This window comes from Teleopsis dalmanni, chromosome 2 (genome assembly GCF_002237135.1).
Source record: "Teleopsis dalmanni isolate 2A chromosome 2, ASM223713v2, whole genome shotgun sequence".
NCBI classification, from domain to species: Eukaryota; Metazoa; Arthropoda; class Insecta; order Diptera; family Diopsidae; genus Teleopsis; species Teleopsis dalmanni.
Genome location: NC_051847.1, coordinates 114,372,222 through 114,399,848, shown reverse-complemented (window position 1 = coordinate 114,399,848; position 27,627 = coordinate 114,372,222). Strand labels below are relative to the sequence as shown.

Genomic DNA, 27,627 nt, shown 5'->3' with positions numbered 1-27,627 from the left:
ATCCATTCACTCTAGCTCGAGATGACCACTTTTTGCCTTCACCTTGACTATGGCTTTCAAACGGTTAAAGAATGAGTTTCATGCTTCACGAATGTGATCTTTCGATATTTTGGTTCATTTCTGAACAATGGCTTTTTTCAGCGCATCCATCCATGCTGGCATATTTTTAAACCTCACTTTTTGCTCTCCAATATAGCCCAGATGGAAAAGTACATTGAATTTGCATCTGTCGAGTTCGAAAGCCATTATGTGAACGAAATGAAGTGTGGAACATAATTTTTTAACCATTCGTGGTTCACAGAAGTTTTATGAGACCAAAACCAGTGCCGAATCTTGTTGGAATCTTGTGGCCATTCGTAATCTCAAATTTTTTTAGGATTCCAAATATTGAACCAACTAAAGGACTAAGTCAGTATGTTGAACAATCTAAAAAATAAAGATTAAGTAGAAAAATGGTGCCATTGTTCCTGTTGAGAATATATAATAAATAAATATATAAATAAAATAATATTCTAACAGATTACAGCTCCTTGTTTTCCGATATATAAAGGGCGATATACGCTCCTTACATATCCTTTTAGAAGACTTTCGAAAAATGAACTACAAAAATTAAAAAAAATATATATATTAAATTGAAAACACATTTTATTTAAAGTTTTTTTGCATTCTCTGCATTTTATTTACTCTCTGTTTGTTTCTGCTGAAATGTATAAAACAATAACTTTTTTTAGATTTATCAGTTGCTTAAACTTTAAAAACATTCTCCTTTTTATAATTTATATATATTTTTATATTCTCGTATTAACTTTTCGTTTTAAACTCATAATCACTCCAATTTAGGTGACAAAAACCCCAATGTTTTTAACAAAAGTATTTTTCGTTTTACACTTTGCATCTTTAAGATACAAATTTATTTTATTCGTTTTTAATTAACTTAAGTTGACTTCAAACAAATAAAAACCAAATACTCACTCACACATATTTGTTAATTAAAAGTTAATAAATGTTTAACTTAATATTATAATGAAACATACATTTAAAAAGTGCGAGAGCAACTTAACGATGTTAAAGAATGCTGTAGATAAAAACTTGATGAGAAGACTTTTTTTTTGTCAAATATTGTATAAATATATACTTTTCGATATTTATTCTCTTACAAAATTTAAAATCTTTATCGGTTATTGATTTTTTTTTTTTCATTTTATGCTTAAATAAGTAGGGATTGCTAAGTAATTACATTTCTTCTACATTGTTCTGTTCTTTTATTTATTATTTTGTATTGTTTTAAAAATGGAAAAAGTAGTGAACATTGAGGATTTTTGTTTATCTTAAAAATTAATGGGGTTTCGGTTTCATAGTGAAAATAATTTTAGAAATAAATCGTTATTTGCTCTAAACTATTCCTACCAAAGAAAAGTTAAATATTTCTCTTTTCATTTAATTATGAAATATTTTGAAATTTCTTTTACACACTTGAGCATTGTCTTTTCTGTAAATATTTTACTAAAATAAAATGCATTTTTAGATGAAGAAAATTATGATGGCACATTTTAACAGTACGTTTTGTTTTTAGGTATTTATATAGTTAGATCTGCAAACTATGGAGAATTTGTTCCAAGCTGCAGCAATTCTTCATATAGTTGTTAGATTAAAATTTATACATAATTTTACAATTTAATATCACATAATAAACCACTAAAATTTTCAAGTGCAAGAAATTAATTTCGAAAATATAGCAAAATAAGAATTAAACAGTTTTTTCATTTATAATCGCATCGAAAACTAATCAGACTTAGTAGATATACTACATAAAATATTGCACTTCAACTACTAACAATGTTTAGCATTCGATTTCAATTATTTATATGAGACAATGGTTTTTTCTTTAATATATGTTTTGTATTACTTCATCAATCAACTTATCATTACAGAAAGATACTTAGATGTATACACCGCATAAACTGATCTCGTCTGTTAGATCCTTGTTACATGAAATATTACATATTTTTATATGACTTCTGATAATAATAATTTTTATTCTCAATATTTAGAGAAATTGCTTTTACACTTTTCTATTAATTATAAACATTCGTACTTCAAAGTTGATTAATAAATCAATACCTGATTGAAATAAAATATTTTTATCATTATATTATAATTTCATAGTTTCTTTAAATAAATATCTTGTTACTTTTAACAAAGTTCAATCGACTTTCGATATGATATAAATATAAGATACTTTATGTATAAAAATAGTTACTTTTTATAGATGATACAAACTAAACATATTAGCATTAAATTTTTTACAATTTCAACAAAGAATATTAGTTTAATCTTATAAGGATTTTTTGTACAATGTGTATTTTATGTATGTGTTGGTTAACCGATAATATGAAAAGTTGCTGGATAAATTAACACTAAGTAGTAAATAGAAAAAGTATTGTTAAGACCATATGAAAATAATTTCAATAAACAAGTGCCTCTCTTTTTCACATAAAAATTTCATTGTAATTCTGTAATTATTAACATCAACATCCATCAACTATTATCAAAAAAGTATGCAAAACTATTCTACACATCAAATTGAATATATGCAATCATGCACTTACGATATTATATATATGTAAACATATAAAAGAAATTTTAAATGCATTTTAAGTTCTATCATAAACAGTTTATCACAGGACATCTGTCTGTTTTTGCATTTGAAAATTTGATATGCCGTGATACTATAATTTGAAGACTAAAATATTTTAAATTTAACTTATGCAGCGGTGTTTAGTTTATTCTGTTAATGGCGTTTTTATTATAGCCGTTGGTGATCTATTCTTACTTCATACTTCTCTTTTTCACTGCGAAATTCATACATTTGATTCGAATTGAAAGCTGATGATTGTGTTGGAAACACAAACCAAAAAAGGCAAATGCAAAAACTATATTAAAAAAAAATTATTTTACAATACTACGATATTGTTTTGTTTACACTTACAGAATTCATTTACTTGAATATTACGAAATATTAAATTAAATTGTCCATTTCAAATGCCGTTTTGAAAATTGTTATTTTGCAAGCTAGTTATTGATTTGCAAGACTACTTTTAATGTCTTACATATGTTTGTATTTGCGTGCTCTTTACTGGACTTTATATGCTTTGAATACTTTAGAATCTCATCGAAGTTCAAATTTTTGAACAAGACAAGTGTTAGAGACAAGACAATACATATTTGTATTAAATATTCTTTTAAGCATTTCAATATAATTTATTGTACCGGAAATATTATGCTTAGAACATTATTCTAGCAATTAAAATATTTTACAATTTTTTAAGAAGCTATAAAAATTAAATAAAATACAATTATACTTTTTCAATAATGGCAAATAAATAGTATAATAATTAAAAAATTTTACCAACAACTTTAAAAAAATCAGAAATTTCATAATTAAATAAAAAAATTAATATAACAAAGTTTTGTTTCGTTTTTTTTTTTGGTAAGACAATATAGATTGTCTACTAATAGAAAAAAAATTTAAAAATGTATTTAGTGTAAATGTTGTGTAGGAATAATTTCTTAGTTGTTTTATTACTTATTAGTATTTGTTTAATAAATTTTCTTTGTTTTGTATAACAATTCCAATAAAAACATATTTCTTTAACATTTATTTTTTAAGGTTTTTTATTTTTTTTCTTTTTTTGGCAATAAAATGTTTTTTGCTTGTAAGTAAAATATATTCCCCCTTTTTAAAAATAAAAACAGTTCTATAAGTTCATGAATATTTTTTTTTAATATTTTCTTTACATAAATCAGCGAAGAAAATAATTAATTATACAAATTTTAATTATAAAATGGTCAAAATTTTTTAAAAATGGAAAGTTATGAACGTACAAAAAGTATGGTTTGTTTAAAGTTATTATTTTCAAAACTGAGACTACCAGAATTATAAATTTTTTTGTTGCATATTGTAAGGGGCTAAAGATGACAAGTAATAAGTAAAAGAAAATATTAATTTTTTTTACAAATATTATTTATACTTGTATAAAAATGAAGAAAATTGTATATATTTGAGAAAATTTATAATTTGAAAATTATAATTTATTAAACAAGGTAAAAAATTTATTTTATCTATATAAAAAAAATTGTTTTTGTCGAACGACTTTTAGCATTTCGTAGCTTTTAATTAAATTAACAACAGTTGATGTATGTTACAAAACAAACATATTAAATTTTTTCGATTAAAAAATACTCAATGATATAACATTTATTTAAATATAAAGAAACGCTAAATATTTCTTTAATGAATGTCGTTCATATAAATCTAAATATTTTAATTGAATTTCTTTTTAAATAACCAATTCTTAACCAGAGCTTTTAAAGAAATACTTGAAATCAAAAAATTTTAATATGATTATCTTATTAAAGAAGCTCTTTGAAATATTACAATTTAGAAAAAAAAAAAAAGAAAAAAAAAATTTTTTTTATTTAACACCCTAAACACATACCTAACCGTTTGCTGCAGCTGACTGACAAAAATCACTGACCGCTAAATCGTTACGTTGCTGCTGATGGGGTCCACCAACGCCACTATTATTAGTTGCAGACATACGCATGCGGCGTTGTAACAACAAACTTTCACTTGGTGGTGAAAGACCAATTCCTAGTGGTCCTGTTACAACCTGTTCTTCACCATATACGGCTTTTGGATGCATATAAGTGTTAGAATGGAAAAAGCGTCCAGATCCAATGCGCGGTTGTTGTTGATGAACCGCAGGTGGTGAGTAACGTTGTTGGTATTGCGGTTGTTGATAATGCTGATAATTATTTTGATATTGTGGTGATGAGTTCATACCGCAATTACGAACTGAGGAATAGATACAATCTTTACGCCAATTACGTATTTTGTTAGAATTATTAGTTATATTATCATCTGATGGTGGTGATCCACTGCTACCACCACCGCTGCCACTGCCACTTCCACCGATGTTGCGCTGTTGATGATAATAACTAGGCAATACATAGGTGCGTTGTGCTTGTGATCCACTATGTGAAAAGCTGCCAAGATAATTATGCTGCTGATTATCATAGTAACCAGCAGAATTGTTTGGTCGATAACGACGGAAGGAATTTTGTTTCTGTTGTTGGTTATCAACATAATTCTGTCCTCGATAACGCCAATTTTCATTCGAATGTTGTTCATTATGTTGGTGTTTTCGTTGACCCATATAACGCTTCCCATTCTGTTGTCGTTTAGGATAGGTATGATATGGTTTTCTAAATGTATCTACTTCTTCGTCAGATGCATCATAATTTTGGTAAACATCATCTCCATAATAATCATCTGCAGCAGCAAAATATACATTACGGTTTTGTTGCTTGTTTTTAGGTGAACGTTTATATTGCGATGTTTCTTCTTGAGCTAATTGATTTTGTTGTAGTTTGTCTTGCTCTTGATTGCCAAAAGTCGTTCCAATTGACATCGACTCAATCTGCGGTGTAACTGGTATGGATATTTTTTCAATTTCATTTGGTGGGTACAAAACTGATGTTATTGTTTCAGTTGGAGTGTTCGTAGTTTGCTTCATTTCTTTTATCTCTTTTGCTGCAGTTGAGTCGATACCAATATTTGCAGTCTCATTAATTTCAGGTAGCTTTTCTTTTAAATCACTAATACTATCCAATAATTTAGCATTTTTATTATCATATGAATTTACTATTGTTGTTACTATTTCAGATAAATTTTCATCTTTATTATTAATTTTGCTACTATTGTTGTTTATATTATTAATAATATTCATATTGGTGGTATTGCTGATAGTTACAGAATTAATATCACTTAATGAATCTTCTTCATTTGATAACAATTTATTTTTAACATTATCTCCATTGCTGCTGATATTTTGTTTCAAATCATGGTTATTAATATTATTATGTAAATTACAATTTATACTTGTGCCAGCAAAGTCATTTTGCTTGTCCAAGTTATTTAAATCAATCTTATAATTATCATCATTAATAACATTACTTCTATCATTCATATTCAATTCATCATCAACTATAACAATTTTATCAAAATTTTCATCATTTCCAAACTGTTCATTCTTTAATTTTTGATGTTGAATTAAATTGTACTGCTCGTCAGCACCATATTGCCAGGAACTTTGAAACTCATTATCATACTCATCGTCCTCATAATCGTCATCTTCTAGTTCACGCCAATGATGATAACTATCAACCTCAGCATTTTTGTCTTCAACAATTTCGTCAGTGGTATTCCGTATTAATTTTCCCTTTGCCCATTCATCATCTTCATCTAAACGCCCAAACTCCTCTAACGCTTCTTCTTCATCGTCATCATATTCTTCGTGTACATTAAGTCCTTTATAACTTGAAGAGCTATTATAAATACTCGATGTATTACGAGAAGGTGTTAAAGTATTGCTATTAGCATATTTATTGATCGATTGCCGTTGCGTATAATTGCTGCTTCTTTTGTTAACTCCATACGTAGAACGATTACCACTCGAGGTCGTATTCATTGAACGACTTTTCAATGGCGCTTTGATTGGTGAATTAGGCTTCGTATCTGGATTACCACTATATGCATCTAAATAGGACTGAGAAGGTTGATAGATATTTGGACGCTCCTTAATATAATCATAACGCATAGAAAAATGTTGTAAAATCACTCTTTTCACAGCCATAGCTGATTCGGCAAAGTTTGAAATTTCACGTGCTGATTGATTACTATATAAAAATCTTTAATCAAAAATAATCATTTTTAAGTATGAAACTGAACTTACCGTCTTATATTACCAGGTGTTCGCAATGCCTTACGACGATTTTCCATTCTTACACTATTTAGTGGTTCTTCTTCGGATATTTTAATCCATGAATGATTTAACACAGCTGCAGCACTTAAACGTTTTGGTGCTTCCTTGACAAGTAAACCACAAATAAGATCTTTTGCTTCGTCACTAACATCTTTCCACTCAGCTTCGGGAAATGAAAAACGTCCTAAAATATTTTAATTAATATATTTAATGTGATTATTTTTTTAACAATAATGAATATTTTAATATATATAATTGTGATGTTTTCTGTATTCGCTTACCTTCTTGAATGGACTCAAATAATAATTCTTGGCATTTACGACAATTTTCACCACGATTCCAACCACAATCCTCTTCACAATTGCCTGAAAAAGGCGGATAGCCGCATAATAAAATATATGCTATAACTCCCAACGACCATAAATCGCAACGTTTATCATAATAATTTGCTTCACCAACAAACAAATCAACGACTTCAGGTGCCATAAATTCCGCACTACCGACTGGTGTCAATAATTGTGGTGTAGCCGCTGGCGAAGATATATCAGTTGTGAATTTAATGCCAGATCCCAAATCAAAATCACATATCTTTATTGGGCATAACTTATCCGGAAATACACACAGTATATTTTCTGGTTTTAAGTCTCTATGTGCTATACCCTTCTTATGTAAAAAGTCTAAGCCAGATGCAATTTCTTTAATTATTTGAGCAGCTTCATGCTCGGAAAAACAAATATGCTCCTGAATACGTGTTAATAAAGGACCACCGTTAATCTGTAAAAAAAAAATATTTTTATAATAGTTAAACATTTTAATTGATGATCTGATTAACTAAATTACCTTTTCAAAAACTAAAAAGAATTTTTCATCATCTTCAAAGAACTCAATTAATTGCAAAATGCCTGGATGTCCCTGACAATGATGGAATGTTTCCACTTCACGGAAAACTCGCGCACGTGCATGCCCTGGTATCTTATCAATCACTTTAACAGCGTACTCTAAATCCGTGTAGATGTTGACACATGTCTGAACTGATGCGTAAGCTCCTTCACCAAGTATTTCGCCAGTCAGTTTATAAAGCTCTAAAAACGAAAACAAATTTCTTTTTAGTCTTTAGTCTTTATTATACCACTTTAACTGATATTAATATGCAAATTAGTTTTAATTTAAGAACTGCAAAGATATACTATATTAAAATGCAACTGAAAAATTATTATATATTAATATATATTCGTAAAAATTAAAAACAAGTAATAAAAATACATAAATATATCCTCGTCGTATTTCCAAATCGTATAAATTAGAAAATAAAAAACGATATAGATTATAAGAAACCGACCTATCTCAATAGTTGATACTTCTTGGTAAGGAGAGGTCTCTTTAATATGAAATTATATGTTATTACTAAAGGCTCTATATTGGTCTAACTGTTAACGAAACATACTGATCCATAGCCACCATAACAATCGACTCACCTTGATTATAATTGCTATATCATCCAGTTCTATTTATAACAACTAAACATTGTTAATATAATTTACCTTGAAATGTTGAAGAATGCAAAGAAGAACTTGTTCGTTTCTTCTTACGTCTTTTTTTTTGCATTTCCTCTTTATGACGGTTAAAGTCCGCTTGACGTTCAGTTTCCGTCATTTTTGGAGCCTCATTGGATTCGTTACCTGAGACATCCTCGCTACTATAACGTGTTATTTCATTGCGACCGCCTAAAAACAATTATAAAAAGACGTACATTAATATAATTGTGTATTATTGTGTTATTAAATTTATATGAACAAACAAATGAAACTATATATGTAAATTAAATAAAGTTTTATACACATGTTTATACTCGTATTGTATCCCAGAGACGTTGACGTTGTGTAGACAATAAATATTTTGTTAAAATAGGACAAATTGAAACTTTTATAGATAAATATTAGAACAACATACACAGACCTATACAATGGTGTACACAAACACTTTCAGATAAGATAACTCAAATGCAAAGCTCAGCTGTGCAAAAAAAATTGGCATTGATGACTACTACCAACTAAAAATATACTTTAGGTTATTAAATCAATTTTGTTTTTTATCTCAGGGTCAAAATGATATTATACTTAACTAAATAAACTAGTACACAGTACACATATTTAATATGTACTAAAAGGTTTTAAAAACTTTCCATTCTTCGTCATCTTATTGTTGTAAAAAAAAAAAGATAATATATTCATTTTATATTAATGTAAATAATATTTTAAATGTAAAACAAAATTTATGGTTTAACATAATGTAATTTATGCGTGATCCTCGCTGAAAAGACGCAATTTTCTTTTAAGACGACAATTAACGATCCATATTTTCTAAAAATAGGTATTTTTTGTCTGTATTTTTAACTTAAAATATATGATAATAAAAATGCGTCTGATGTGAAGAAATGAACTTTATATATATATACAATATTTATTTAATATACACAACATCTAACTACGCATTTTCAAAATGTTAATACGGGATATATATTCTAAAAACAACTTTTGTTTTTACATTTATAATATAATATTTATTGTATATTAATCTCGTGAATTGATTAAAATTAAAGAAATATGTATTAATATGATATAGGTACGGGTACGGGTATGGGTCTGACATTATTTTAAACAAACAGAATTTATTTTTAGTTAATAATGGGACACAATTATTGGCTGAATTATTTACTGTTAATTTTTACTTGTAATTATTCAGATTTATGTATTTGTATTAAAATAAAAAACTACAACAAATTAAAGAAGAAAATGGTTCAGGAAAAAAAAAAATTACTATCAGTACAAGGTTTATTAATATTAAACACAGATGGACGAAAATTTATGACACACTTCAATTATGAAAACAAAATTATTTTTATAACAGAAGAAACATGACTACTGCCATGCCACAGAATGAAAGATTCGTAGTAAATCAATTGGTTTGATTGAAATACATACATACGAATTAAACATACCAGTTGAAGATATATCTGAAGGCCGAGTGATAAGGAGAACGAGATATAGTACACCATTTTTGAAGCCGGTACTTCCCTTTATAAAACCAATATCTTTTAATCTGGAAACACTATCTCCAACACCTCAGTGAAAAAAAAAACCAAACATCGCAATGATGCAGTTAGTGGCGTATGTGTGTCGACATTGGTCGATAGACGTATAATTAACATTCTCACTACAATATTTAGGAAATATTTTTTATTATATTGCATTTCAATCGAACTAATTAAATGGTATAAATTGCAATCTAACAATCATTATATGTTTAAGTATATTTTTGTGAATATTGAACAAGAGTAGATTGACAAATTATAATCAATTTCCAAACGACTACACTAATTTATAGAACTAGAACTATAAAACAATTGCAATTGCAATAATATCTGCCTGCTTGCCATTGTGATATTAAATTATTTAACATACACGAAAGTTTTAAGTGAAAAAAAAAATAAAAATCTGTAAGGTGTATCTACGCTCAATTTTTACATATTTTCCAGAAATGGAAACAGACACAGTAAACTATTACAGATATATCCACACACCCATTAAGACATGGTCTGTGTACAACTTATGGGTATGCAATACAAAGAAATATATGAAATATGGAAAATAGTATTTTTAATTAAATTAGAAGATTTATGTTTAAGATTCAAGAGTAAAGAAAATTGTATTCAAAGAATGATAATTTTTAGATTCGTGAAAGAAATAATGAAAATTAATAAAAACGAACATAATATCACACAATCCTCAAGATAATATAAATGTTAGACATCAAGTTTTAATTATTAAAGTATGATATTATTATATCATACTTTATGATATTTTACTCGGAAAATTCTGCATCATTTTGCAATAAAAATAAAATTTAAAAAATTTATGTTGGAACTATACCTTGCTCTAATACAATTAGTGACATTCTTTCAACTTGCAATGTTTTCCGGTACTAAATACTCGCGACGTATACTATATATATGACCGATGTCGAAAGAGTGTAATTCAAAGTTTAATGATTTTAAATATAATTAAAATGAATATAACAAGCTCATGAGTAGATAGATTATAACTATTTTTATATAATTTTCGTTTATAACATACGTTTTAATATAGATACGCCGACAAAATCGCACGCTATTTATTTTTTATATTTGATGCCATTTTCTAGGTTCTACTGCATTCTTATGAATACGTTGAACCTTCTTTACAAGTTGCATAGATTTAAAAACATTTTAATTAAAATATAAAGTAAGAAAAAAAAAATATAATACTAAAAAAACAATATACAGAGCCGATGACTGACTGCATATGTGTTATTTAACAAAAGCAAATAGAAGCATAGAATTGTGTGAAAACAAAAAAATGAGGGACGGATTAGACTATCAGCACAAGGTTTATCAGCATTAAGCACAGAAAAACGGAAATTTATGACACACTTCAATTATTAAAATTATTAAAATTATTTTTATAACACAATAACAACAAAATTAATTATTTAAAAACAATGTAAGTAACTAAAAGTTGCTACAACAAGTGAAAGAAAAAGTTATTCAATACTTTAGAAAAAAGAGTGAGAACGTAAATGCAATTATGTAATTTTTTTTAGAGATTGTTTCCTACTTGTTTGCATCAATAGGTCTGTTCCACGAGCTACTCATAGTAACTTTGAGTAAACACTGTGTATACACAAGCGCGTTCCACCAGCAAATTTTCAAGTATTTTTTGTAAATTTTACTTCTGTTTTACTCATATGTTACTATGAGTAGCTCGTGGAACAGACCTAATATTGCTAAAGTAAACATATAAAAAAAAGCTTAAAACTACTACATATAACACAGACATTTTGAAATTCCTAGTCGTTGTGGTACATTGTTAAATTGATATGGATATTTATGCTGATTTAATAGATATATATATAAATATACAATTTCTCCATAACATGATGACAAGTTCTTACTTTAATTTAGGCAAAATAAAAATACGGAATCTGAAATAGAATATGCGTTAATAAAGAGGATCCCACTCATACAGAACCGAACTATACCCGTTTATTATAGTTTTTACGAGCAAAATATTCCATTGTACTCTAAGTCGATATAACAGTATCTCAAAAGTCAAGCTATATCTTATGGGAAAAATGCTCATATACTAAAGTTTATCAAAAACGCCGTTTAGTGGAAAAATTTGTTTACCAATTATACACTGAAATTAATACAATTATAGTACAACATATATAAATAATATATATATATATATAAATATATAGCTTACATACAAAGTGCGCGCAATTTGAAACCGCTCCGTGACTTTTAATGTTTTTGACCGAAAAAGCGTCGGAAGTGACCCGAAAATTGCTAAAATCACCTGAGCAAGTAACTTTAAAGTTTAAACTATTAAGCTAGTATACTATTTCGGGGTGAAAAGTGAAATTTTTGTAAATTTAAATCACTGTGTATTCTAGCAAAGTAAATTTAATTTGCAAAATCAGTTTGATAAATTTGTTTTTCCATCTTCCATCACATTCACTTAAAACAGCTGATAGAGACAGCACTTGAAGCCCAAAAGCTCGAAAATAATATAAGAAAAACAGTGTTGCACATCGATAAAAAAAAAAAAAAAAAAACAACACTAATACGTGTTATTGTGTAATAGTGTAATAAATTTTTGCTAAATAATTTTTTTTCTAAATTTTTGCTAAATAATTAAATTAAATAAATAAGCGAAAGGACGCATAAACTATAAATTAACATCATTTCATATTAATTTTTATATATTAACTAATATTTATATATACTTATATAGTTGATTCTTAGTGAAAACTAAGGATCAGTTAATCAGACTCGTGCGGTTTGGTACGTTTTTAGCGTTCTTATTTTCGGTCGCGAGTTCGGCGCGACAATATGGATTGCTCGAAATGTAATAAGTCGCTTCGCAATGATAGCTTCATAATATGTCAAGGGGCATGCCAAAAACGATTCCACCGCACGGTTAAATGTAGTGGCTTAGACGATTACGCGGAAGGAGTTTTGGATAGGCCCTTTGTAAGATTTATGTGCGATGACTGCTTTACACTCATCCACAACATCGATGAAGTGCTTGAAAAAATGCAACGAACAATGGCAAAGGATGGTCAACGCTTCTGTGAACAACTGGGCGAATACAAAAACCATTTCGAAACAGCACTAGCTAAAAGTCATGACAGCTTAATGCAAGCCCAGCAAAAAAGCGAAAATGAGCTAAAACTCTTGCTAACAGCAGTCGAAAAAAAATTCAGCCAGCGTTTGGAAAATATGAAAGAAGTGAAACGGGTATGTGAAGAGGGTGCCATAGAAGTTAAAAAATTTCGTGAAATTGCAGAAACGATAAAAACCCATAACGAGAAAGTGCGCGATGAAATCGAAAGCAATAATAAGCAAAACAAAAAAATTTGTGAAGAGCTAAAGGAAATCCAAAGTAACGCTTTACAGCCGCACAGTTCAAAGCAAGCTTCATATGCCGAAGCACTAAAAGCAAACAAACCCAAAAGGGTAGAAAAAGTGCCAGAATTCAGAAAAGAAGTGCCTCTCGTGATCAAACCTAAATCCAAACAAAATATTGCAAAAACAAAGCAAGACCTAAACAACAAGATAAACCCGGAAAATTTGAAAATCGCTAACATCTACGAAAGAAACAACGGCACCATTGTTATTGAGGCAGAAAGTGATTCCGAGCGTGAAAAAATAAAATGTGCTGTAGAAGGCGCTATGAGCGAGAATTATGAAGTAAAAGTTCCGAACTCTATTAAGCCACGATTTACTATCTCCAGAATCAGTTTTAAATATAACGAACAGGAAATTATCGAAAAATTGCGAAAACAAAATCAGTGCCTCTCTGATTGTGAACTAAAACTAGCAAAAATGTACGAAATAAAACGAGATAATAAAGTATTTTACAACGCAATATTTGAAACGGACTCGAATACTTTTACAAAAGCTATGGAAGCAGAAAAGCTAAACATTGGCTGGGAAAAGTGTAAAATTTACGATGGAACGGATTTAATGATATGTTACAAGTGCCAGGGCTTCAACCATAGAGCGCCTTACTGCAGGTACGACGAATGTTGCCGTAAATGCCATCAAAGACATCGCACTCGCGATTGCAATGAGGAGCCGGTTAACAAATGCATAAATTGTATACGTGCAAATGAGAAGCTAGGCTTGGGCCTTGACGAAAATCATGCAGTGCTTGACAAAAACTGTCCCGTGTATCTCAAAACACTTGAACAGAAGAAAAAGAAAATCGGTTACTAGCAGAGAACAAACAAATCGTGCAGTCCTCTCCCTGGGCCAAAAGGGTTGAGCGCTGGGTTCACAACCCGCCTCGTCAAACATATTGTGACTCATCATCAACCAAACAAAAAACATAAAACAAGTCAAAAAAAACGGAAGCGTGATATAATTCTGGGAACATGGAACGTACGTACGCTGCTGAGAGCAGGAGCACTACAAGAAACAATTAAGCAAATGGAAAAGTACAACGTTGACGTGCTAGCGGTCCAAGAAGTACGGTGGCAAGGATGTGGTGAAATTGAATGCAACGGTACAAAATTCCGTTTTAGTGGTAACGCTGAAAGGTCTGGTAGGTCGGGGACTGGATTTCTGCTTAACAAACGAGTGGAAAAATCGTTTTTGGGCTTCAGACCAATAAATGACAGAATATGTGTAATCTCCCTTAAAGGAATGTTTAGCAAATTTACGCTGATAAATGCCTATGCTCCAACAGAAGACGCAGATGATATCGCTAAAGAGACCTTTTATACAGACTTAGACGAGACATTGTGCAAAATTCCATCACATGATACAAAAATATTACTTGGAGACTTCAATGCAAAAATTGGAAGAGAGCAATACATTTCTAATGTAGCTGGCTTACACTCACTACACACCGTGTCATCAGACAATGGTAAACGGTTGTGTCAGCTCGCAACTGGCTCCGGTATGTACATTAGCAGCACGCATTTTCCACACAAAAACATACATAAGGGGACATGGCAGCTACCAGGCTCAACAACAGCCAACCAAATAGATCATGTTCTTATAGACCATATTAAGAAATCGTTTATCCTTGATGTTCGTAGCTGTAGAAGTGCGAATGTCGATAGCGACCATTTTCTGGTAAAAGCCACAGTAAGACAAAGTCTAAAGGGCGTGCGTAGAAATTACGGATCTAGAAGGAAAAAATGGGACGTTGACAAGTTACATGATAGCGAAACGGTCCATCAATATGAGCAGAGAGTAAACGAATCACTTAGACATATCACGAACTATACCAATATAAACGAGCATTGGAAAGTTTTTGCAAATTCAATCACAAAAGCAGCAGAAGAAACCGTTGGTGTGAAAAGAAATCGTAGACGCAACAATTGGTTTGATAACGACTGTGCAGTTGCAGTGGAAGCTAAGAATGTAGCCAGGGAGCAAATGTTAAATGACAACAGCACTAATAATCAAAACAACTACAAAAACAAACGAAAAATAGCAAATATAATATGCAAAAGAAAAAAAAAAGAAGCCGTCAATAGAGAAATCCTAAACATCAATAGAGATTTTGCAGATCGAAATGCTAAAGGTTTCTTCCACAACATCAAGCATCAAACAAAGGGTTTTCAAGCGCGAATCAACATGTGTAAAGACAAAGATGGGGAACTACTAGTAGAAAAAGAGGGCATTATCAAAAGATGGCAGGAACATTTTCAAGAACTTTTCAACATTGGTTCGGAAAGTAATAACCTATCCTTAACAGACTTAGCTACAAGTACAGAACAAGAACCTGAACCCAGCCTTGAGGAATTTACAGAAGCCATAAAGCAAATGAAAAACGGAAAATCACCCGGTGAAGATAGTATATCAGCAGAGCTCATTAAACATTGCGGAGAAAGCGCAAAAATAGAGCTGTTTACATTAATCAAGCGTGTCTGGGCTGAAGAAAGGCTGCTGGAAGCGTGGCTCACTGGCGTAGTAGTACCACTGCACAAAAAAGGTGACAAACTAGATTGTAATAACTACCGAGGCATAACGTTGTTAAGCTCATGTTACAAAATTTTTACATGCATTTTAAACAAGCGACTAAAGAATGCAGCGGAGGAAATCTTAGGTGAATACCAAGGGGGCTTCAGACCGAATCGTTCAACGACCGATCAAATATTCCTGCTTAAACAGAACTTGGAAATGAGTTATGAGTTCAATGCAGTAGTGCATATCCTTTTCATCGACTTCAAACAAGCATTTGACAGCATCGATAGAAAAATGATACAGGAAGCTCTACAATCACTCGGGATCAATCAGAAGCTCATAAAACTAATAATGATTACATTGTGCAATACAACTGGAAAAGTGATAGTGCAAGACAGTCTAACAGATGCCTTTGAAATTAAAAGTGGAGTGAAGCAAGGTGACTCGCTTTCAACTACCATTTTCAACCTAGTCCTTCACGATGCTATTAAGTCACTGGTGGCAACAGGGAACATATTCAACAAAACATCACTGACCATTGCCTACGCAGATGACATAGCCATCCTAAGCAGATCACTTCACTATATGAAAGAAAAGTTCATCGACTTACAACTCAGAGCTAAGATCGTTGGGCTAAACATTAATGAGAACAAAACAAAATATATGAGGGTTGGAAGAAACATGCACAGCCGAATTTTAGAGCCCTTTCAAGTTAGTGAGTTTACGTTTGAAGAAGTTGAAAGCGCCAAATACTTGGGTGTCCTTATTAATAAAAACAATGAAATCAGTGTTAGTATACAAGACAGAATTGTAGCAGCAAACAGAAGTTATTACGGACACGCGAAAATCTTCAAATCTAAAATCGTGACCAGAAGTGCCAAACTACACGCTTACAAGGCAATCGTCCGCCCGGTATTATGCTATGGGGCCGAAACGTGGACTCTAACGACAGCAGATGAAAACCAAATTAGAACATTCGAAAGAAAGGTGTTGAGAAAGATTTATGGTCCCATCCGCCTGAATCAAGAAGAATTTCGTCGGCGTACGAATGCTGAACTACTACAACTTTGTGATGGTGAAGATGTGGTGAAGTTCGCAAAGTCGCAACGCTTGAGATGGTTAGGACACGTCATGAGAATGCCGGACGATAGACCACAAAAGCGAATACTCCATTTCACGCCGTATAATGACCGCAGCAGAGGTAGACCGCGTATAAGATGGCTCGACAACGTGACTGAAGACATCAGGAAAATGGGTATACAAAGCTGGAGATCTAAAACATCATGCAAAGCAGAATGGAGAAAGCTGGTTGATGCAGCTAAAGCTCACCCCGAGCTGTAACGCTGATGATGATGATGATGATAGTACAACAAAAACAATACTAATATCTAGTGCGTTATAAATATAATTTCTGTAAACTTTTTCTTTGCGTTATTTATTTAAGTCAGCTAAATTGGTAATCTAAATTGTGTCTGTTAAATAAGTAGCAAAAATACATTTCTTTAAAAAATATATTGTACCCTCTATTAGCTCAAATTAAAAAAATTCGGAGTTTATTTTTTTATCAATTGTTTGTTTATTTGCTTTTTTTAATATTTCAGTTAATTCTATAAACATCTATCTATCTCTATCTCTACACTACACATTCATGTATATTTACAAAAAACATTCGTACACAACAATCGCACTATACATAAGTATAAAAAAAAAACAAAAAAAATAAAAGATACAAATACAATAGAAAACATTTTATATGCATACACCCAACACCCAACCAAGCGGCCGGCTTAGCTTGACTTAACTTGACTTTGACTTGGGACTGTAGGTTCGTTCGACTACGACTCAAGCTCTGACTCTTGCCACAATTTTGTTTACTTATTTTATTGCGTCTCATTTATTATAAATATGAGCTCTAAAAACAAATATAAAAATTCTTATACTTAAGCTGACTTACACAGAAAATATCGTAGATATTTTTTCGCAAGCAAATATACATATATATGCATATTTTGTAGATATCTTATAAATATGTACTTTAAAAAATTCAGAATATGAGTAAACTTTACACAAATGTTTAAATATATATATATATATACATATCATTACGCAAAATAAAAAAAAAAACAAAACTAACGAAGTTGAGGTGCTAAAAACGGCCGATTATCATATTTTCAGATAGACAAAAGAAAAAAGGAGTTGCAAATAAAACATAAAAAATATCTATTAGATTAAATGAAGTAAGAAAGAATGGAAGAAGAAAAAAAATTTTAAATAAGTTAGTGCAAAATAATAAATGAATCAAACCTGATAAGAGACACACAACATAACTATAAAGAATGTAAAAACAAAGATAAAAGTAAAGTGGAATTTTAGACAAAACAACAAAACAACAAAACGAATATAAATTAATTTAAAAAAATAAGAATATTTACTATGTTTGAAGGAAAAAAAAAAAAACAAATTTTAGATTTAGCTTTGCCGAAGCTTATCATAAAAAATGACTGGACAATTACATTCATGGGCGTACACAGGTAGGGGCAAGGGGAGGTGGAGGCGCTCGCCCACCCTAGATTTCAAAATGTTTTTATTGTTTTGAATAAAAATTTATACTGTTTACAAGAAAAGTTTAAAATTTGTCTTTTTTTTGTGAACAAAATCTAATTTTCCAGTTTTCAATGAACTATAACTATGGGTGAAATATACTAGCAAATAAAAGCCTTAGCACACTTTAAAATATATAATAATATCATATCAGTATATCAGCGCCCCCTCCCCCATCCCCTAATTTCGGTCCTGGGTACGACCATAACTACATTTTATGGAATAATCTTATATATAAAAATGTCATTGTAAGAGCAAAAATCCAAATCATTAAATTGCAATTACAGCTAAATCCAAATCTGTTTTTTTTTGATATTCTTGAAAAGCTCTAGCGCTCATAATTATCACAATTTTGATCATAAGAACTTGATAAGAAAGTATTAACGATATAATATAAAATTATTTTAAAATATTATTATAATTTAATTTTTTCGCTCACGGTTCTTGCAAACAATTGTTGCGAAATTTTCACAATACGTCATTTTGTGTAAAATATCAATTAAGTAATTTATGTAAATAATAAACAAACAGATATGGCTTATTTATATAAAATTTCAATGAAACGTAAATTAAGTAAACGCTAATAATTTTTTACGTTTTCTATGAAACGGCACAGCTCTGCGTATTTATGTTTTACTAACATTTCGTGTAATTATAAATTATTATTGAAAAGAAGGGATCGTGCACTGCGACCTAAAAGATCTATTGTGCCCCTTAGTCGGATTAGAATTTTTCTCCAAGTCCGATTTCTTTAATGAAAGACAGTATAGAGCCTACCCTGGATCCTTATACTACTCTCCTAGGTTTTTCTTCCGCTTGTTCATCAGTGCCGGACACTCCCCAAATTAATAATATTGAAATTTAAAATATCAAATTAGTTAAAACGTTGAAGACCGCATTGAAAAATCTTATTTCTCACTTAGGGACCGGCATTTTTTTTATTGTTATGTATGTCATTTTTTAAATATGTTTTTAGTGTACAATAATTTGTGGAACACATTATTTAACACTTAGATTTATTTCAATTAAAGTGCCCACGGGTGATCATCCGATCTCAACAAGTACATTTACTTTCGTAAACCGCATGCCCACCGGTGAGAGTCAGTTTGTTTTTCACATTCTAGCTTCGACGAATTGAATCTTGTCGAGAATCCTCAGCTAAAACATGTCGTGTGCCCACCCGTGAATAAGCGGGCCGGTAATGTTGTTGTGGAGTGACTCACCGGTGAGCATACGGTCTCTAACGTATGCTCACCGAGAATATTAACGCAGAATATTCTTGAATATATGTTCTCATAATTCGCTAATACAGTGGACGTCCAATATAACGAATTTTATGTTGCACCCCTTGTTCGTTATATCGAAAAATTCGTAATATCGAATGTTATACATTTACCTACCAATATGGTTATTTTTAGGAGATTTCATATATTTGAGTTCATAAATTAACTTATAAACACGTACGAGTATATATTTATTTAAAAGTATTTTTTATTCGGTTGTTACAAAAATTATTTATAAAAAAGGACGCATTCAATCATAGTGTAGAGTAAAAAAAATCATTAATTTTTGTTTGTTTTTTACTACACTCAAGACTTTTCTGAACAGCTTTTTAAAAACTAAAATTTAATTCACAACGATTTAAACGTCTGCTTTGTCAAAATTAATTTTTAAATGATATTTTCAAACAAATACATATTAAATATAAACACCTTAATATGTACATATGTATGTCTGGATAGTATTTCGTATATGATAAACTGAATTTGTGAACAACAGATCAGTGGCGCCTGCATATATGCATTTTGCCATATATAGGCATTTTTCTCAGAAAATAAAAAAAAACGGACAATTACATGCATATTCTAAGCTGAATAATGCTAGTTTTATAGTAAAATTATATTCAAAAGCATAATTTGTATAAAACAAAAACGAATAAGAAACAAAAAATTTTTTGTTCGTAATATGGAGCAGAATTTTTTTTTTCGTTCGTTATATAGAACAATCAATGTAAATATTTTGGGTGTTCGTTATATCGAAAATTCGTAATATCGAGCGTTCGTTATACTGGACGACCACTGTAATTGTAAAAACCGTATAAAAAAGATCGATTTTAAACAAGTGTTAAAAACTTTGTGTTTTTGTTCGCTCCAGATCAAAACTTGTGTAGGTGACTAGCTATTGTTTTTAGATCCTAAAAATACTGTATTTAACGATACCTATACTGTACTCATCATTATTAAAATATATATTATATATATATTTACATATATTTTAATGTAAATGCAAATAAATAAAATTGACTAGATGGTTATAAGCATTTAGTAATATAGCTATTGCCATCATACCGATATCTGGTTGTCACATGTTATTGTAATGTAAGACACACACATTATTATTGTTGTAAAATGAATTCGTAGGGTTAGGTGCAAATGAAAAGATTTTGATTATTGGAGGGCGGAACTTTTCATTGTAAAGTAGAGTCTTATGGTATGTACAACAGGTTACAATGTATATAGCTTATAAAATTATTTGTAATATGTTAAATAAAATTATACGTAAAAGACTTCTCGATTAGCTTCAGATAAAAGTAAGAAATAGAAGACAACCGACAAAATATAACCTAGTATTTATGAACTAGGTATAATTATCGCAATACGCAATATTCATGCGGTCTTATAATTTTAATATGAGTTCATAAATAGTATTTGTTGTTATTGGATGAAACAGCTTGTAAATTAATGGGTTTAAACGACGCAGTATTTGATATTGTAAACTATATTAAAACAGCATAGTAAGCTTGTTAACACTATTGCTATTATATCAAAATAAAAATTGAAACGTTAATACAAGCTTAGAAAATTACAAATATCATAAAATGATTCGTTGAAATAACATATATACTCGTTCTCCTATATGCAGCAACAATCTTTATTACAGAGGTTTTTTTGTTTTTTTTTTGCAGATTTTTTTAAAATTTATTTTCGAAAACACAATGCTATATTATTTGGTTAATTAAAACAATAATATGTCTCACATTACTTGAAAATTTTTAAGTTTGAAATCAGCACGTGTTTTATTCAAATAATTTTATTAAACATATTTGTAGTTTAAGTAAATTCAATTTTGCGGCTTTTAATCAACAAAAACTAAACTACAAAATAAAAATATCTTGTATCTTAAAACAATTACGCCGATAGAATCGAACAAAGCACCAACAAGCAAATACGCATAAATTTCACGCCAAGGTCGTTCATACTAAAAAGCACATTGTTGTTTTCATTCTGTTCCACTTTTATTAAAGGAAAAAAAAAAATTCTAAAAATTTGTTAAAAAAAAAAAGAGGAAATGCAAAAAACAAAATCAGCATATATAAAAAAATATATATATTAATATACAAATATAACAATTATATTAGATTTATTGAAAAAACGAAATTTTTTTGTAGACGTAGCCATGTGTTTGATACATCGTTTGTTTGTTATTGTTTTGATTAACTAATAATGATATATATATATATATATGTATATATTATGCATTAATATATTGGACACACACACGGGTATATAATTATACATGTATTTCTTAAAGCTGACGTCGCACAATAATAGCGGCAAATTTACGTATCGGAAAATGAAAATATTTCATCAGCAATATAAACCAACCATGCGTTTTTAAGTTTTCAATTTTTTTAATTTTAAAGTTATATACGAAAATTGATTTTTAATTTCTTTTTTTTTTAAACTTATTTTTGCATATTCATTTTTACAATTTTTCCACTAAATTAAATATTCTTTATATGAATTAATGTTATGAAAAATATATTTACCGATCATTATGATTCCTTTTCTATTAAGATTATTTCTGAAAATAGTTTTAACCTAATTTTGACTAATTTTAAAGTTAATACGCAAAAGAAATCGCCACACAGCATGGCAAAAGCCCCGCGTCCGTCCACAAACCAATAGAATATTTTACTCAGCAGCCGAACACGCGACTAAACTTTGACGAGCTGAACAAACCGAAAATACATAACCGACAAACAACAAAACAACATACAGCAACAAAAACAAATGGCGCGTGTTGAGTAAAATTGTATTTGCATGTGTTAAAAAAGCTACCAGACTGATAAAAAAAAAAAAAAAAAAATATATAGAAAAGGGAAAAACAATATCAAGGATTTGTTTTTAAAAAATAACAACAAATCTGTTACAAGCTTTAAAAATATTAGTACATAAATATGAGATATCTTTTGGAAGATTTTTCATATTTGGTAAATAGTTACTATACCATTCTTTTTTTCACTAATCCATACACATTTGTGTTGGCAAAGAAAATTCGAAAATAATACAAAATAATTACACTCAAATATAAAAATTTTGCCAAATTCTATCCAGCATTGAGGCGGGCAGAGCACGATCATATAATCGAGCATCAAAAAAAAAAAAAAAAGATAGATGCAATAAGCTATGCAATCACTCGAATATATAACGTACAAGTGCAGTTGCAAATAGAAACAATAAATGGAAATTGCTACAACATTGGTTTCGTTAATAGTAGGATTACACCTAATATCTCAATGTTTACAACAACAAAAGTACAGACACAATTATAACAATAAGAATAATGAGAACAATTTTAGCATTTACATTAAAAACAAAAGACAAAAAAGTACTATATACGATTACTATTTCTTTGATCCTGTAATTGGAACACTGATGTTTGTGGGATTTCTAATGTTATTTTATATACACATATTTTATATATGTATATGTACATGTTTAAAAAAATTGCGAAAGAATTTAAGAAACACAAACAAGTAATATACAAAACATCCTTACTAAACTAAATCAATAATAAATGAACACAATTTTTTGAACTGGAATTGTTTTCTATATGATCGGATTTAATTAAAAGTTGAAGACATTAACAAATGGAAAAATTATATCACTTGTGTATGTGTATGTGTAATAGATATTAACGTAAAGTTTATAGAATTACACATTTTTGAAACATTTTTACTTTTTCTTGTAAAGTTTAATACTTTAATATACGTTATTGTAGTTAGCAATCATAGTTATTTTACAATTATGAATATTTTAAAAATTAAGCTCAAAAAAATAAAACAAAATATATTGTAAAATTAAAACAATTTAATTCCTTAAATTAAATTTTATTATTAAAACTATGTATTACTATTATTAATAATATGTAATATATCCAATGTACAAAAACAGAACAATGAATTAATTTACGTAAAATATGGCTACACTTTTCTTTTAATTCATGAAAATAGTAAGACTGGGGAAAGAATATGCGTTCAACAAACGGCATAAGTAAGAGCAAACCGGCAACAATTTATCAATGATAAAAAAAAAAAGTTGAAACTAAACATACGTAGTGTATGTGTATGTTCAAAACAAAAACGCAAATACATAATTTCATATTACGAAAAAAAAAGCATACGTATGTATATTCATATGTATATATATTTTTCGTTTTTGTTTTAATCAAATTTTGAAGACGCAGGCTTACTGAAATAAATTTAAGTAACCGCATGGCAAATATGGTTGCCATTATTAGAAATTGTTATTAATAAAATTTCTAGTTAAAAACGAATTTCATTTATTTTTATTCATCATCCCATATACCTCAAAATAACATCTACAACTTAAGTTAATTTACTATTAAAGGTTTAATCAATAAAGGCAATATAAAATCTGTATTTAAATAGTTACTTTGATTTTCTATAAAAAAATATGTATATATAATGTACTAAAATATAAAAAAAATCTGAAATTCTATTACTATAAGCAGAACATAAACTGCGTCATTTTTAGCATAATTATTAAATAAAAAGCGTAGTGCATATTTTTTTGGATAGAGGTACGAGTGAGAAAGATATAGAAACAGAATGGAAATAATAAAGAGTAAGAATAAGAGTAAAGCTTCTGCACAATAAAATTATAATTTCCGCACAGCTGTAGTTAAGCTGTTTTTGTTGCACTACAAAATGAACACGATGTTAAAAAAAAGTTTCGTTTTAAATAAACAATTTTATAAAGTTGCTTTACGAGCGGGGGAGAGTTCCGCAACAGAAAAGCGACCGGTACAACCACGCAATTAAACATAACGTAGCAAAATATAAATATCAATACAAACATATATATTATACTCATATAAGAGAAGATATATAAAAACACAATAAGAAGTATAAGAAGGAAAAAGGTGAAAAGAGCGTAACGAAATAAGACATCGTATGAGACATTGTTGTTTTAGTTTGTTTATCATATTTTCTGACTTGGTACAAATAATGATTAAAAAATATAAATATTCATATATATAGACGTTTTATATTTTATGGCTTACCTCTTTGAGTTTGTTATGGAATTTGAAATAAAAACAGAGGGTTGCAACTAGTTTTTAAATGCGTCATATATGTGAACACAAGAAATGCAGAAGTTGTTTTCATTAGAATATTAATTCTTTTCAATATTATTACTTTACATTACAAATTATTTATTGTTATTGTTTTTATAGAATAAAGTAAAATACATCCCACATCCCTATCGATTTACCTGTCTATAAACATAACATAAATGATTAAGTTTCTTGTTCTACAAACTGTACAAAAGTGCAATAAACGTCATCAAGGTTAGTTGGTGGCTCTGCATTCTCAATAACAAAAAGTCGCAAGTTGTTATTAGTTTTTTGTTTTTATTTGCATAGCCTTTCGCTATTTCTTGTTCGTTTTGTTATGCTATTTAAACCGCAGCGGCAAAATTTATTGATTTATCATAATTATTTAAACAAGTAGTTTCGTTTATTTATTATATGCAATATGCATAAAATGACATTATGTTGAAATTCTTATTTCTTACTGTGCAATCCATTTTGAGACTCTGACTCATTCGAGGAAAACAATAATTTCATAAAAAATATTATTTTGGAAATCAGCTGTTCGAATGTTTTCGAATAAACATTACTTTATCTACAATTACGATGCAATTGCGTTATTTAATTTCAGATAATTTACACTGTATTTTCCACTTCCAAATAAACTGTGTTATTCATTTCAAATTGAGTCTTATTGGAATTTCCTATAGCCAAACAAAATTCCTTCCCATTCCCTCAAAATGCCTACGTGACTTTGCAATCGTTACATATTACATATCAGGCAACTTCAAACACAGAGGTATGCATTGTTTTGAAAACTATTTATTAACATTTAAATTACCTTTAATATATTACTATACTATATTCTAACTTTTAAATAACAAAAAGTAAAATTTACTTAGTCTTTAGCATAGAATCAAATCTATAATAAAACAATGACTAGTAAAATTATTGATATAAAAAAATTATTTGGAACTTAAATATATGTACACTATATAAAACAAAATACATATTATGCATATATTATTATAAATTATTACTCATATCCAATAAATTATTGTATTTTTTAAAACACATTTCGTTTAGGTTTTTTTCCTCACTCAAACAACGAGAATATTATTTCGTCAATTTAAATAAATTGCTTTAATTAAATATCAAGACAAATATATAACAAGCTGTGTAAATAAAGTTAAACTTACCAGATTGACTGCAGCTGTTGTCGGTATCAGTGCTGGTACCATTAGTAGTACTCTCGACTGTACGAGTATTTTCTTCTAAAATTCGTTCGACCATTGCAAGAAATTTAACTTAAAACACTTTTCAAATAAAAAAAAAGGAACACACGATACTGTTGTTTGTTACAGATTTCTGATTTTAATTTGGAATCGAAGAAAAATTAGTGTTCCGATAATTTTTTTATATATTTTCATTTAAGCGTGCCTGCACCTTCGTTCTTCTGTACCCTTTTCCAACAAATTAAAAACAAACTGTATTCGCGTTCAGCTGCAATTGTTGTTGACGTATTTTCTTTTATTGCTGTCAGCGTTTCTTCTTCCTTCTCGTTATTTTACTCAGTTAATTTCTCTGCTGTTTTACTGATTCAAAATGGTGGATGCGTACATATAAAACTTAAAATTTTCTTTCCCAGAATGTATTAAAATATTTATGAATATATTAAATTTCTTTATATTGGTAAAAGAAATATTATGTCCAGCTTGGTGTTTCTATTGCATTGATTTCAAATGGATTTTAATATAAATGGATATGAGATGAGCGTAGTTTTGCAGCACAAATATTGCGCAGCATGAAAAAAAATTAAATATTTCACAATTTCTTTAGCTTTAAATCAACAAAGCTCTTTTTGTGTTCCTCAAATTGATGTAAGCAATTTATTGGGTTTTGAAATTTTTGCTGCTAAATGGTGGAAATTTTTAATTTGCTAAAATTGCCGTCATTAACTGCTCTGCTTGGTAAAAATCTATAGTCGCTGGTATTAGGCTCTATTGTTGTTGTAGCTGTGATTTTCTTGTTGCAAATTGGATTTTACATTTAATTTTCTCATTACAAAAATTTTGTTTTTTTTTTGTAATTGTTAAATGTTTTAATGCTGTTGTAATAATTGGTAGTAGTAATTCGTCGTCGTTGTTTTTTATTTAACAAAAAAAATTCGCTGAAATAGCGGACAAAGGCCGTTTCTTTGCGTTTTTAATATTAATTTCATTAGCTACCGCTCCATTTTCCACACGCAAACTTCGATGATGAACTCCGACTAAATTCAATACGAAGATACGATTCGTTAAAACAACGAGCAGACACAAATGCAAAGTGATGCCAGATGTAAAGATATGTTTGACCATTTCGTAAATATATGTGAGATTACAATATTTATGACCCGATCAATTTTTAGTCCAAGTAGGTGCTTAAGATAGCTATTTTGATTAAATGCAGTAAACGAAACACAAATGTTTGATTGTAGGTGCAATTAAATTATTGTCGTTTATATTCCTCATGTTTTAAAACAAATTATGTTATTTGTTGACATCTTTCTGTACATGTGGAGAAAAAGCACAATAACACGTTTTAAGGGCTTAATAGACATATATAGCGAACAAATATATTAACTTTGTGTACATGTGGAGAAAAAAACACAATCAGCGCTTTTAATAAAGCTTAAGGGCTTAATAAACATATGTGGCGAACCCATTAACAACTGCAACGCCATCTCGTGTGTCGAACAAACAAAAACAACAGTCAATGGCCGTAATTTTTTCTTTCAGAATA

The 27,627-nt window shown here is 29.3% G+C and overlaps 1 protein-coding gene across 2 annotated transcripts; it reads right to left on the bottom strand.

Moving 5' to 3' along the window:
- On the bottom strand, nucleotides 1–27,138 carry LOC119677330 (5'-AMP-activated serine/threonine-protein kinase catalytic subunit alpha-like). 2 transcript variants are annotated; one of them, XM_038088629.1, is made up of 7 exons: nucleotides 26,046–27,138; nucleotides 8,369–8,551; nucleotides 7,668–7,909; nucleotides 7,109–7,601; nucleotides 6,798–7,011; nucleotides 4,500–6,741; nucleotides 1–426 (listed from the first exon to the last, which is right to left on the bottom strand). In XM_038088629.1, exons 1-6 carry the CDS (start codon nucleotides 26,137–26,139, stop codon nucleotides 4,500–4,502), a joined length of 3,468 nt encoding a protein of 1,155 aa, XP_037944557.1. In that variant the 5' UTR covers nucleotides 26,140–27,138; the 3' UTR covers nucleotides 1–426. The 2 variants fall into 2 exon arrangements, with proteins under 2 accessions (XP_037944557.1, XP_037944558.1); XM_038088630.1 differs by lacking the exons at nucleotides 1–426; nucleotides 26,046–27,138 and adding an exon at nucleotides 22,280–22,427 and having other exon boundaries at nucleotides 4,274–6,741.
- Between the last annotated feature and the right edge of the window lie 489 nt (nucleotides 27,139–27,627).

Excerpts from the sequence above, each read along its gene's own strand:
- LOC119677330 (XM_038088629.1), bottom strand. The coding sequence starts at position 26,139 with ATGGTCGAACGAATTTTAGAAGAAAATACTCGTACAGTCGAGAGTACT. Across the intron at positions 8,552-26,045 it reads CAACAGCTGCAGTCAATCTG|GCGGTCGCAATGAAATAACA; the intron begins GTAAGTTTAACT and ends AATTGTTTTTAG. Across the intron at positions 6,742-6,797 it reads ACACCTGGTAATATAAGACG|TAATCAATCAGCACGTGAAA; the intron begins GTAAGTTCAGTT and ends ATTTTTATATAG.